This window comes from Etheostoma cragini, chromosome 22 (assembly GCF_013103735.1).
Source record: "Etheostoma cragini isolate CJK2018 chromosome 22, CSU_Ecrag_1.0, whole genome shotgun sequence".
Taxonomy (NCBI): Eukaryota; Metazoa; Chordata; class Actinopteri; order Perciformes; family Percidae; genus Etheostoma; species Etheostoma cragini.
Window position 1 is genome coordinate 12,948,870 of NC_048428.1, and position 15,353 is coordinate 12,964,222.

Below are 15,353 nucleotides of genomic sequence, written 5' to 3' on the forward strand. Positions count from 1 at the left end.
TGTGTGTGTGTGTGTGTGTGTGTGTGTGTGTGTGTGTGTGTGTGTGTGTGTGTGTGTGTGTGTCTGTCTGTCTGTCTGACTTAGTGGGACACACGCACCACAGCAATATATGAGAGTGCTGCACAAACTGAAGGGGAGCTTTTAAAACTTTGAGAGATATGTTTTATACGTGGTATTTATACCTTTTAACGTTGATGCAGTTTAGAACAGAAACTTCAACTATTTGTTGCTTAATGTGCATCTGACATCACGTTATTTTCCTCTGCTGATTTATGTTTGACAAATCTGCCAGCTTCTTTTACATTTTGTTTAGATCTACTACTGTGTGGTCTTTGCATATAGGCGCATATTAGCCTTAGGCGTGCTCATTTTATTTTAAGTATGCTACAGTGTATAATTTTATTATGCTGCTTGCTTGTTGCAACTGTGTGCAATAGTGTAATTATTTTATTTACGCTTCAAAAATTTTTAGAATATATTTTCAGAATTTTAATTATGCTTAAATATAGATTTTCAGTATTTTCAGTACTTAAAACTTGTTTTTACTTGTTCTACCTCGCCTGTTTTACAATTTGTTAAATGTTGAGACTTGTAACATTTGTTATCATCTCGTCATTTTTATGATGTAAACTGAGGGAGCAAAAGCAGCATCGGCTCCAAATAATGGCTCTTGAAAATCAGCAGCCCGTATCGAGTAATACAAAATTTAAAAAACGCTATCGGCCCTATAAAAATCCATATCGGTCGATCCCTAGTGTCAAATTTGAATAAAAGCAGGTTTTAAAAAAAAAAAGCCTTGGCACAACATCACAAAAACACATATGTGTGTGATTTGGCTTTTGTCTTGCCGACATTTGTTTTCATTTCCCATGTCGCATAACTAACTTTATTTTCAGTACCCTCCAAATGCCATAAAAGGCAGTAACTCAAGCCAGTTAAAACCAGAGAGGAGATCTAGAATGAAGTGCCGATTGTATTTTATTGTGCCAAACCTTACACTGGGCACTAAAAGCCCAGGGTGAAGACTAAAAACACTGAAGTTAATTAACCAAATGAAAGAAAAGTGAGAAAAGGAAATGATGCCTTAATCAACAGTTTGAAAACGGAGCTCACAGAGAACGCAGCAAAGCTGTCGAAACTCAAACAAAAGTTCTGACTTAATCAACTGATCCCACCAATCTTCACCTAAACCCTTTGCAAAATGACAGACAAGGCGGCAGGTATCGATCTATTACTGTATATGTGTTGGTCAGTTTGTCTGCTTGACAATCCCATTTTGCATCATTTAAATTAAAGTGAGATGAACAAACAGAGAAATGTATCTTTTGAGATGTAACAGATGTTGACAAAATGTCTTTTTTGGGACATCATTTGAAATTGGGAATAAAATTAATATATTGCAAAATATTGCAATAGGTTTAAAATATGATTATATGGTATCATGACATGAGTGTATTGTGATTATATCGTATCGTGAGGCCTCCGGAGATTCCCACCCCTACAACAGAGACAGTGCAACAACATAAGACATTCTTACAGTGAAAAACCGTTCAGCAGCACAAAGCCTCATTTGGTCTGGCATGACACAAACCAACAGCAGCTCCATAATCACATGACCACCGCAATCAAGCTCCACACTGAAAGGCAGTGTGATACATAAAGTCACTGTGAGTGCAGTAAGACGTCACATCCGTCTTTGCAGTTGACCCTAACCACGCGCGTCCCTTTACCGCCCTACTGAGGGCCATAATGCCTTCTGTTGTCCAGCAGGCAGCCTGACCTGAGCAAGCCAACATAATACAACCACAACACATGTAAACCGGCTACTGTAATGAGCAGACAAGCCAAGAATTATTCCTTAACACCAGGATCTAAGTGAGTAGTTGGGACTACGGTAATCTTATTGAAACCTTTCCTTTGATTATTCGTGAACAGACGGAAAGGGGGCTGGGCTAAATCAGTGAAAACCCTCCATTACAAGCTAATTACAAAACCATGTTCTGTTAAAGACACAAAATGACTAAGAAATGACTGAAATTATCTTAATCATGATGTATTGATATCAAGCAACACTCTAAAAGAAGTGAATGTTTGAATCCGGGTTTGTGGTTGGAAAAAAAAACAGGCTTAAATAATCAGCCTCTTTGTTGTAGGCCAACTCCATGCTGATTACCATTCTGTAGCTTCCTTGCAACTCTGCCACTCACAAGCATTAGCATCTGATTAGCAAGTCTAATATGTACAAACACGGCGCAGACTTCGACAGGCATGACAGGGCTTACAGTACAGGCCCTTAGCTGGGCCAAACAAGTGCTAATTTGCAACAAAAAACAGCTTCCTATCATCATTCCTATCATAGACGCGTGACATCAAACATTGTCTCATTAGAAAGTCTATCACTTCAGTATTAATCGTGAAGAGTCTATTCAACAGGACATAATCGCTATATCTTTAAAGCACTAATTATACAGTATATCTACAGCTATGGGGGGAGGGGGCTCAATGTGAAGCAAAACATAAGGTGCACACTGCCGATGCTTATCAGAAGTAAACAACATAAGAAAAAAGACACAGCATAATGGAGTTCAGGAGCTCTTAATCTGATTGGATGGAGATAATAAATTTTGTTATCACCCAAAAGATAAAAGGGAGTTTGTTTTTGTCACACAGAAGTGTAAAATTAAAAAGATCTTTCATGCAGTTTTTGGGTACACCGCAGAGAAAACAAACAAAAGTCTGAACAATTTGAGGCTCTGTTCATGTTTTTCCTAGAATTGTGGTCAGTTCAGATTGGATTTGTGAAAACAAACATGTCTCTTCCAAAGAGACTGCCAAAACTGCCTTGTTGATGTCGTTAGGAGACACGGACAGTGAAAGGGAAGCTGACTGACTGTCTGGATTTATTGAATCAGTAACAGTACCCTGGGTGCCTGTGAATATAAGCCCATTTCCAGGTTTGTACAGTACCTGACAGCGCTGCGTACATAAATGCACAGCTTATTTGCAAACGCCTGAATGTACGGCTTATGGCATTGTACGAATTGACCAAATCCAGTATTGTAACGTCCAGAATGTGTCTCTTGATTGCATCACAGAGTAAGGCAGCTGGCTTAAAGCTTTGTTATTACTAAATAGAACTAATTAAATTTAAGGGATGAATTTTACATAAAAATAAATAAAAAACTGTTGAAGAAGTCATGACCTGAAAGAAGAAGAAAAACTCCACCAAGGTTGCTATCTTTGTCCTCATTCTCAGTAATGACCAATTGAATTCCAGAGAGACACATTTTGTTTGTGGGACTGGATGTGCTTTCTAGCAGGAATCCACCATGCCTGGGCACTGGCCACTGCTGCATCTCAAGCAGACTTCGTTGCATTTTAAAACTCAAAAAGAAGCTGTTTGGGATCCATGTCCCACTTTCGGTGAACAGAGATGGATAGACATTTTAAACTGAGTAATAATTACACAACAACAAGTCATTGTTTTTGCTACACAAATGTAAGTTTATGACTATTCTTTATGGTTTAAATAGTGTTTTTTAAAACTCTGAAAATATTGCGCGCGCGCACAAACAGGGACACACGGACAAACGGACACACGGACACACACACACACACACACACAGCTAAAGAGTGTGAGTAGTCACTAATTTTTGGCAAGGATGTTCTTTTGCGCATCAGACATTTTCCTTTCTACTTGTTGGACATAAAGTACACATGTTTTCTATCCTTAATCGACATGTATCAACACAACAGCATTCAATAAGAAAAAAAACTGTCAGAGAGTAATTTTGCTCCCTACAGCCCAGGTATAATTACCTGGATTGTCACTCTGATGGCTGAGGAGAGACTTCACATTAAAAAACCATTAAAGTTGTCATCAGTCCACAGAGCAGATGGGCGCGATGAATAGATTGGTCCAATCACTGCGTGTGGCCCTACCTGCCATTAATCAACACAAGCTCTTATGCTGTGGGCAACATAGTTGTTGTAGTAGAAATCATGGCCTGACGCAGCAATACTCCAATGTGATAACAATCTGACCTTTACGGTGACACTAAAACCGAACTCAGATTCAGTTAACAGACCTGCAGTCCACTTCACAGACCTTTCCATCACCTTACGGTGACTGACTGGACTGAGTGGATAACGGACTCGATCTATGAGTGACAGCTCGCTCAACAACTGCATTTTGTTGACATGTTTGCTAAAACATGCCAGCAAGAGGGAGGTTTCCAGACTGGTGTCATGGTGAAAGGACAACAACCTCTCCCTCAACACAGACAACACGAAGGAGTTGATAGTGAACCTAAGGAAAAAGAGGAGACCTCATCAGCCACTTTACATCCGGGGAGCACAAAGTAGCGAGGGTAAGCACCTGGGCGTCGACATAAGCAAGGACCTCACTTGGACACTTAACACCACACAGCTGGTAAAGAAGGCAGCTGCTGTATTTTCTGAAAAGGCTGAGGAAGTCTGGTATGTTACCTTATATCCTCAGCAACTTCTACAGCGGCAGTGTTGAGAGCATCTTGACCAGCTGCATCACCGTGTGGTATGGCGGCACTAGTGCTATGGACCGTTAACGCCTGCAGAGAGTGGTAAAGGCTGCAGGGAAGACCCCAGGACTCCACTGTCCTCTCTGCAGAGCATCTACCACTGCAGAGTCCACAGGAGAGCCTATTTACATTTTCACTGTTTATTATTATTAGTGCTTTATTTTTCACATGTTGCTTTAAAAAAAAAAATGATTTTGTATATTTGTAGTACATATTGTAGATTTCAGATTGTTCGGCAATCTGTGGAGAGCAAAGGAAGAATTTCATTGAACTGGGAAACATGTTTCCTTACTGTGCATATGACAATAAAACTTCTGCTCAGGCTAGTTGAAATTATATCCAGCCTCCTATGGACTTCAGTGTCATATAGGAAAAGAAAGGCAGAGGGGTTACAGACTGGCTGGGGATCTGTTTCCATGCCGACAGAGTGTGCGCTGAGCCAACCGAGGTCAGAACACTTTTTGAATGGACATTATGCAATGTTGTTGTCCCAGGCAACTCTCAACCAGTAAGCAAAGATACAATCAGCGGAAGGCTGGCCATTCCTACTGGATATGTCTCTGTGTTCAATGAAACAGATGATGATTCCCACCAGAGACAAACACAGAGGTCACTGGCTTCCTCAAACACGTAAACTAATGATGACATAACAAAAGAGACAATGATGGACATTCTTGCTCTTTGAAATAAAGTGTGTGTACAGTATATTTGCCAAACCAGAACAAGTGCTTGGGACAAAGAAAAATGCTATAGTGAATGTAAAGTGAGTGGAAAAGAAAATGAAGAGAGTGCAAGAGGAGTTACACACGTTCATCACATTACACAGCCGGCAGAATGGGCTGTGATGGGAATACAAATCCAACCCTGAAAGGAAAAGAGCACTAAACAAATACAAAAGAGCAAAATGATGCAGCAAATTGCTTTGATTTAAAAAAGAAGCTACGTAGCTGCTCCTATGCTTTAGAATCAGGTGCAAAGCTAGCCTCAAACATCCACTTAACGCTCTCAAGTTAAAACAATTGGAGGAGTAGGCGTGAACACAGGGCCTGTTTGACGTGTTACAAGCAAAACAACCATTTTAGGTCCCTGCAGATCGATTGGTTCAACCGTAGAACCCTATGCTCTCCTTGAAATTAAAAATAATAAGCACATACAGTATATTAAAGAGTTTTTTAAAAAACATTGCAATGTCAGCACAATTTCAATTATAAAAACTTCTACTACTACCAAAAGTGAAATTGCTTTTTTTGTGGTGATGTGGGATCCATTTTTAACAATTGAAATAGGTCCAATCTATTCAATCTTTTGAATCTGAGTTCATTGGAAGTGGTCACCAGCATAAACTCTGGAAGATTGAATAGGCCTTTCTCAGAGTCTATTGGACAAACTGGCTCTTTTGTCCACTGGTGATTCACTGATGTGCTTTGTTGTCCCAATTGGCGAGCTGGCAAACAAACACCCACAAACATCCTGTGTGTATACAAGAATTGATCCACTTTCATTTATCATTAGTGGAGTAAAAAAAAGATTCAAATGTATAGGAAATATTACCACACATGTATTCAATTGTATTCTAATCCACCATCTGTAAAAGTATCCTCTCTTGTAAACAAAATGAAAAAGACGAGACAAAGAAAACTCAACCCCGGAGACGGAGAGACAAACAACGGCTTCCACTCGAAAAAGCCCACTGTAGTGAATCACTAGACTGTGAAGGTATGCTCATTAACGTAACAGTCTTCTAGAATATATATGTGTGTGTGTGTGTGTGTGTGTGTGTGTGTGTGTGTGTGTGTTTTACATCTGTTCCCCAGGATGGCACTGTGATAACAGGTAAAGAATGGCATGTAACAGGTGCACGAGCAGCTCGGCACCCTCAGGCAAAGCTCTCCCAACACCTGAGTCTCCGGATTTGTGTGTGTGTGTGTGTGTGTGTAAATGAAAGAACAGCAACGATAGAAAGATACAAAGCATAAAAAACAGTAAAAGAAGTACAGAGGGAGGGAAAAAAAGAGAGCCTTGTTTTGCCTTGTTAACACAACAATCCTGTAGGGAGGATACGGGGCCTTTACCATACTTCCTGCACAGAGGAACTGCTTTTAAACCGGAATTCAACATTGCAGGGATGACGCCTTCCAAACATACGCCTACTGTATATATACACATACACACACATCAAATTCCTGGCAAGCTAAAACTTCCACCAAAAACGTCCTGACCAGAGACAAACGGAGTCAGTCTGTGAATGCTGCGAGCGTACAGGAGAACATCCGAAAAGGGAAAAAAAGGCTCTTTGCAGTGATTCTCTCCCATAAGCCAGGCACTTGCTGTCTTCAACCGGTCCTGACGACACCTCCACCTCGGCCTTGTTTTCCCAAGCTTGTTTCTCTCCCCTGGGAATGCATTCAGGAAACAGACATTCTTAATGTGGCAGGGGATGTTAATATGTTTATCTTGGGAGTGGCTATAGAGCTAGTGCTCATCTGCTCTGCTCAATGCAGGATCTCTGGTTTTAATTAACAACAGATGGCATGGTGTGTATTCACTTTACAGGTTCTGTGAGTGACCAAAAGCTTATTTATCTCTGGACGACGTTCATTTAAGATTTCAGGCAGCGCGTATGAGCACCACATAACTCCTAAAAAAATGTACTGCAGTTGAAGACGTTTCTTTCAATACAAAATGAGATAGTTATCGGAATGTCATCTGAAACTTTATTGTTTTGGGGAAAATGCATGAACAAGCTGATGTGTAAAGGAAACATGAAAACCAACTTAGCGATGTGCTTTGGGGCTTCTCCAACTCCTCACTATTTTCTGTGTTTTATTTAAGTGACCCTGGCACATAAGGCAATACATAAGCAGCTGGAATGAAGCAATTCATCCACTGAATATGTCTGTGTCCAATGTCTGCGCCTGACTCCTGGTGAGCTACTCACACAGGTGTGAAACGACCATGATGCAGTTCAGACAACATTGATACACAATATGGATGCATTAACCGGAATGTAGCACAATATGGATGTGAAAGCAGTTATACTATGTGACAATAAAATTTGTTTAGGTTAAAATCAACAAGTAATCGTGATAATTAATACTGATTTCAATCTTGAAAAAAATAATCGTGATTATCATTTTGGCCATAATCGGGCAGCCCTAGCAGACGGAGACACAAATGACATTTAAAGTGTGAGTTTAAACCAAAGAGAAGAAGAACATGAACGTGTCCAAACCTATTCTCGGGAGTCTTTATCAAAATTGTTTCAGAGTCAGAGTTGGAAATGTAGAAAAAGCTGCAGTAGTGTTTGTGGGACATTTCATAAGGCCAAAACCTCATGGTTGGTAAATTCTTTTACCAAGAAAAACCGTAATCTGTCTGATAAGCAACAGACCAGCATTTAATTCATTTGTAAACATTTTTTCCGTGTTGTGCAGAATAATTGCAATGTCTAAGCAGGTTTGAGAGCACCAAACAGACACAAGTGTGAGTGCATGTCTGTGTGTGAGGGTTCCCTGTGGCAGAGCATGCCAGCAAAAAACAGAGCCCCCCTTGTTATGATGACCCCTTCACACTCCATGAACGTCCTGACAAGTGTCTACCGTAGACCCGCCGCTCTTCAACCTATCGCACGTGAGCACCATGTGACCGGGCAGCTGGCACTGGCCAAATCAAAGGCTGCCTTCTCCTCTGGGCAGCAGCACAGCACCACCTCTGCCTCCTGAGCTAAATCCACTCCATGGATTCAATGCAATTCAGACAGTGGGGTAAGTGTGTGTGTGTGTGTGTGTGTGTGTGTGTGTGTGTGTGTGTGTGTGTGTGTGTTGAAGCAGGAAACATGTAGCACAATGTAAAGACGGGGAGGGCCAGGAAGGAAGGAAATCCTGCTTGAAAAATGGCCTCTGAGACAAAGCAAGAGAACGCTCTACAGTGCAAGAACCTTCTAGAGGAACGGTTATTTTTTTAGATCAACTTTTACTTGAGGGAACAATTTTGAACCGACAGAAAAAAGGTGTAAGAGACTAATCAAATAGTAATCAGTCATAGGCTAGACTAGACAAACACCAAAGTAAAAAGTTAGTTTAGTCTAACTAATGCTGAATGTCTAGCTAGAGGAGCAGTTTGGAGGCTAAGCTTACCAGCAAGCTAAGCTAACTAGCAAGCTAAGCTAACCAGCGGCTGGCTGTAGTGTCATATTTATTGTAAATACATGAGTGTGGTGTCGGACTTCTCATCTCACTCTCTGCAGGACAGTGAATACGTGTATTTCCCAAAACATTGAACTATTCCATTTCCATTTAAAAGAAGCCAAATGTATTAAGAGTGAAATGTTGTCTAAACCAAAGCCATATTACAGAAATTGCCCAAATATAAATTAAATCCAACATTTAGCTCTCAGTGCAGATTTTGGTCACACTAAATGATTGTGGTTGAACATCAAGTCCTACACACATGTCAACATATTGGAAACAATCCTTTAAATCAAATTACATTAACTTTCACTCTTACTAAACATTACAATTTCCAATTTTCAATATTTCTAGTAATTCCACAACTAACTAATGTATTGTTATGTAATGGAGGAATGCATGTTACTTAATAGTTCCCAAATGGTAATCACTCTGCTTAATTTGCTACATCTAGGAGATTGCTAAATCTTCTTTTCTTTTTTGTAAAGATGAATGGATAAAATATCAAAAGGCATGCAAAACACAGAAGCTGCCAGACAGTACGGCTCAGTAGGAAGATAAAGGATAATCCTACTCAGTGTTTTTATAGATAAAATAGAATGCAAGGTTGATGCAAAAATCTCAGCAGGAGAGGGCTCTGTTGCTGCTGAGCTGATCCTCCTATCATTCATCTTCAGGCTGGTTAAAGACCGATTTATCTTTAAGATGTGTTGCTAAACAGGTTCAACATCGACTGATGCATTGTGGGAGTCTGGCTATCAGACGGGTTCAATAGATTTGAGACTGAGCATTGGTCTGGGGAATGTGCTCTGTATTTTCTCTGCACAAGAGCCGTGACCAGCGTGTGATAGTTCAAATGACTCTGTACGCAGTTGGAAAGTCCTTCAACCAATCAGAACAAAGATCCAGATGATGTAGAAGCAAAAGAGATACCAACGGGTTGCTGGGCTTTGGTGGCCGCTATGTTAAATGTAAACATGAAGCTGCTTGGTCGCTTTTCTATCGTCGCCGGGTTAAACCAAAGTTGAGTAGCACGCCAGGTAGATGAGCCAGTTTGTGATTGGTTCCCACAAAATTGTGAACTGAAGCAGGAAAATTAAACGTGCAGGTTTCCAGATCGAGCTGCAGCGCAAAATCAAACTGCCAGCAGAGTGGGCGGGGTTTACCCAGTCTAGCATTGTGTTACAAAAGGCACAAAATAAACATGCATATGACCAAATAGAGACATATTGTATGAAAACTTATAATCAGGCAGGTTACTTGTGTGGCTGTGGTGTGAAACTGACATGCAGGTGAGCCACATCATTAGTTCAGGAGCCTCACAATGAGGACTGACACAAGAGAGAACCTGTCTGTATTCTCGGAGAGCAGAAATTGACCTAATCCAATTTAAAAGAGTAAAGGAGAAAAACATCTCACTTCTGTCTCTGCTTCCATTTCTTTTTCTTCTGCTACTCTCTCCATTTTACAAAACACACACATAAACAAATGTAACAGAAATACATTCAGCCTCTTTATAAAGTTCAAGATTAAGGCCAGACAGTGATGGGTATACAGTCAGCCCCAGCCTTGTAGGGATCATTCTTGTCAACACAGCATCCAAAATAATGGATAGACCATATGCAGTCACTGCTACCTCTGGGACACAGTTGTGAAAAAAAAGAAAGAAAGAGCACCGTAGTGTGCATAAGAGGTAGGTGTGGAATTTGTAACGGTATGATGGCGTAATCTTAAATGAATAAAGGAAGTCATTATGGAAGACAGAAGAGAGCAGGGACGAAACAGCAGCCTGTGCGAACACACTGAACTCTGCGGATTCTCTTATCACTAAATACAGCCCATTATGGAGAATTACTAATGTAAGCAACTGTAAAGGGCTCTAAGCACCCGCCCTTAGCCTCAAAACCAACCAATCCAAACGCACCAACATCATGTGAGCACACATGTGGAAACATATCTGATTTACTTCTCTCTTTTTTAACTCTATAAATAGCTAAGTAAATAATGTTTAAGGGGCTATGTCACGTGGTGTCAGTGTCATTACACTAACATAAACTACCGCTTTGCCTTCTTTAACCTAGCATCACCTCCTCCTCCTCCAACAGATCTTAACATGTTTGGCTTCTGACCACTAAGACATGAACAATTTAACTTTTAGCTGTGAGTGAAATACTACCTTGTTAACATTTTTAGTTCAAATCATCTCAGTTAATTAAGGATTTATTCAAAACAAAAAAGTACAATTTTGCTTTTAATACAAATACTGCATGCCTCCGTTCAAGCCTGCTACCGCACACACTCAGACACACTGAAACTTGGCTTTTCTCTGTTTACACATTTTTGTTTGTGTGCTTCCATCAAATCAGGACGTACAGACTATCAGCATCTTCAGTTCCTGTTTCCATCAGAACACAGTAGGGAGATGGATGTTGGCATGAAGCCTACAGATTAACAGACAGGAAAAGGATAGGAACAAGAGGTCCTGAACTTATAGGTCATTAGCTCCCCCCCCCCCCCGTCATATTTTACAAGCAAATGAGTAAACTCCTTGGTTGCTGCGGGGATAATCTGACTCTCCTGACCAAGATGTAAACAAATCCAATGTCTGTGAGAGAAAGAGATGCAAAACCTCTCTATACAAATACAAAGATGGTTTACTTAAACACCTGGGTTTCAGAGACGGGAAAATAGCCTTCTAAGCGGCTGCTTTCTCCATTAGGCTTGATTACACAACTTCCTGCAGCCATTTTCACCGAAGACACTCCTGACTTAGAGTAGCCACCAACATGTTTGCTGACCAACTACCTCTCCACATGAAGTCCAGCATCTAAAACAAGCATAATCATATCCAGCTGTAGTTAAAAGATGTTTCAAACCCCATTCATTTCATTCACTAGAGATTAAAAATGTTTTAAACGTTACACTCTGTGGTTCCTTCATTACAGGCTTTTTTTTTTTTTGGGGGGGGGGGGGGGGCAGCAGCTGAGGGACCACTTAATGCACTGCAAAGCTCTTTGGATTGGAATATATTAAGTGAAATTGTGGCTCCAGAATACGGACATAAAAGATTTCCTCCATTGTCCCGTCTTGTATTCTCCCTTCTAAGTGCTTATCATGCAAGCAAATGGCTTTCAATGTCTCTCTGTCAACAGCGTACAATGTCAGAGACTGTTGTAAATGATTTCATTTGACACTGTGAGTAGAAACGAAGAACTGATAACTAAAAACAAAAACTGCAGAAAGGTGAAGACCTGATTAAAATGACTGCTTACATTGTGTCATGATTTGTTCCCCTCGTTTAGACTTTTCTAAGAATGACTATCATTTCATTGGCTCGTAGCTGTCCAAGATAAACACCAGTGTCCACCGCCCCCAACTGTCTCCTGCTATAATTGTACATTATATGAGATCGGCCTGATAGTTTTTAAACAGCTTCCCTGGAGCCTTCCTCTCACTGTCCGACTACTGTGGAAGTTTAGTACGCACAGTTTCGAAAGTGGTGCTTTAATTCCAAAGAAAGTCAAATTTAGACTTCCAATAATGACACCCTCAAGATGTAGTCTGTGTATTTTCCCACGGGAGGTTGGGTACGGCCACACAATTGGCTCTGACTGTCCTGGGACAAATCGCTCTAATCCTCCATTTTGTTTTCCACTACCTTAATTGTGAGGTATGTGCGATGTGCATTGTGTTAGGGTCCCACAGATCAGCAGCAACAATCTCTGCTCTACAGTTCAACTTTGGCTACTGACCAGCGCCTCATTGTTCCCCAGCATTTCCTATCCTCGGAGGAATTCCTCCTCCAGGAAATATGATTTACAAGAGAAGGCACCAAGCCCAGCCACTGGCGGAGACTCCCCGCCCCCCACCACCCTTTACCCTCCTGGCAATATCTACTGTGTGATCAGCTCTACCCTTTTACCTTCTCCCCTCAAGCAATATCCCGTTCAACTCTCTCCCTGCTTGTACTCGGAGGCCCCTGGATTATCCCACCAGGGAGTCGCACAGAGGGGGGGCCGGGTTGTCCTCCATTCTGACCTCCAGACACACAGAACTTTGTGTGGCTCATAGCTGGTTCTAGCGTGGCGGTAGAGGAAGCGGGGGAGGTAACCATGCGTTTGTGTGGGATCAGATGAAAGTCTTTAAATGACCCCTCTCCCCAGTGGGACTGTCTTTGATCATCCTGAGCATCTTCCACAATACTCCCTAGGACCTACCAGATGATAAGACAGTGGATAATACTGCCCCTTGTCTATTTCTCTCACTTTCTAGCTTCTTTATTATCATTACCCAGCTCCAACACGCAGCTAAACCAACAACTGCAATCTTTCTATGTCAGATCTTAATCTGATGCATCCATTCCGACATTCCTGGGCCAGAACAGGGTTGCCTTGTAAGGATCAGTCACTTCTGAAATGAATCCCAGTTCCAGCACCACAGGGGAGATAAAGGAGGGGTGGCTGCATTCCCTAAACCCCCCACCACCAGGACAGAGGACACATTCCCTTATGTAATCGCCTCCTCCATTTCTCCAGTGATGCCACTTCTAAGAAAGGGCAGATGGAGCTCCATCCCCACCCTGGTCCCTCTGTCCTCCATTGGAAACATCTGGACAGTGGGAGGGAGGTCAGGGTGTACACAATACATGTGGTCTGGGAAATAGCACTCTTAATGACACACATTAAGGCGCCCCTTCGACCTGACTCCCCCGCAAAGTTCCCATCGCAATAAGAAGATGAAACTGCGGTGTAAATACAGTGGAAGCCGTCCAAATCGCAGTCCAGATCACATCATATCAGGGTTTTAAAATCCTCTAATGCTACAGCTTTCTTTTGTCAAATAAGACTTAATTTCCTACTGTACACAGTAACAACTTTTCACAGGTTTCTGCTTTTAACCAGGAGACATTTCCGATGTTTCCCTTCCCTCCTGTCTTTGAGGTTAGGTGTTATTTCATGTAAAGCAAATAAGATGACATCCCATTATTCCTATGTTGCAGCAACCAAGCGTTAAAGGTCAGTGTGCAGCAGGAGATGTATTGCCAGCTGAGCGCCAGCTCCAGCGGTTTTCTTTTGAGTCCACCTGTGCCTTCTTTGGCAGAGCTCCCCACACTTCTGGATCGGATCATAAATTGGCAAAGGGAGCAGCTAAATACACTCACACTGTATGTGCTATGCTGTGTGAGAAGTGGGGTAATCACATGGATGGAATAGTAATGCTGTAGAATACACCACAAGTTACAAGCCTGGCTGTTACAAAGACACAGTGAGCTAAGACAGATGTCATTATAGAATGTTACGTCATGAATTTCAGCTTTTTCTCTCTTTCAGATTAAAGGTTGCTTTCTAATATGGAATGATTGTAAAGGTGGATTGATGACTGTGGGGTGTAGCTACATGGTAAACAGTGCCTGAATAGAAAAATAAATAAGAAATAAGTCATTTAAAAAAGAAAAAAAATGATTTTGATTTTGTGATTTATCTGCATTTTTAGTGCCCCACAGGACTTGAACTCGCTTCTGATCAGACAAACCACATATGACCCTCTAACAGCCTATGAGCAGACTGAGAAGAGGATAACCATCCCTGTGTGCCATGTCAGGTCGTGCCTGCTTTCCCAATTTCACACTTGCAATCTGAAAAGTTAATATCTCCATTAAAAAGACCGATTCAGAGAGTATTACAGGTAAGTTGATGGTTGTATCAGACATCTTTCGGACATTATTAGCATGCAGGGGCGGTTATTGAAGTCAACATGTAACGTTAACGTTAGCAGGCTACACGAGTTCTTGCCCTGAAGCCTGATGCTCCATGCATACTAAACAGGTTATTTTTGTTTGTTTGCTTGCTTTGGGGTTTAGTTTTCTTGAGTAAAATGGGCACTTCTGGTTAAAATGATTGTCACAACTCACCGAGAGAAACTCTAGTGTCCCAACGTAATCCCGTTCAGTCTTCAAAAGTTCATTTAGGACGCACACTCGTAACCGCAGCTGCTTCTCCAAGTCTTTCCCGCTTTCAGCTCTGTGCTCACTTCTGCTCTCCTCAGTCATGGTGAGTAAATGAATGCTAAACCTTACTTCCTTCGGCAAACGGTTCACATCACAAAACACGTTTCTGTTGTGTAAAGTTTTGCAGCATGGTAAACACCGAGGGTAACCGGTCGGTGTCTGCACTGGAAGTCCACAAAAAGTAACAATTCCCGGGTAACAACGCGTGAGAAGCAAAAAAAAAAAAGAAATGTAGAAAAATAAAATGGAACCGAGTCAACAGCGCGAAACAGTTTAATACAAAACGTGACTGAAGAGCGTGCAACAAGTGGACACCAGTTAGAAAGTTCATGTGACTCCTAAAGTCTTCATCCTAATCCAGCCTCCCTACAGCCTAATGCAAAGGAGGACCAGTGTCAAGGTAGCCGGAGTTCACGCGACGACTTCCGGCTGGTGTTTTCAGTATAAAACTGTAGCGACAGATTTTGAGAAGGAAAAAAAACTCCAACTCACACATTTAACTGACATGGGTTTATGAGCATACAAACGGACTATAATCGATTGAAATTGCTGGTGAAAACGGTTGAAAACGACACTTTGGAAATAAAATGTACATTGGCT

The 15,353-nt window shown here is 41.4% G+C and overlaps 1 protein-coding gene across 3 annotated transcripts in view; it reads right to left on the bottom strand.

The window, feature by feature from the left end:
- The window catches only part of prex2 (phosphatidylinositol-3,4,5-trisphosphate-dependent Rac exchange factor 2), an 87,905-nt gene extending 72,791 nt beyond the window's left edge, over positions 1-15,114 (bottom strand). For 2 of the 3 annotated variants that reach the window (XR_004655204.1, XM_034861745.1), the window contains exon 1: positions 14,658-15,113. Coding sequence is in view for 2 of the 3 variants with exons in the window: in XM_034861745.1 (XP_034717636.1) it covers positions 14,658-14,795 (138 nt within the window). In the remaining variant the exon portion in view is untranslated. Of the gene's footprint in view, positions 1-14,657 lie in introns of all 3 variants that reach the window. The other variant, XM_034861747.1, reaches the window with a different exon arrangement.
- Positions 15,115-15,353: the final 239 nt, after the last annotated feature.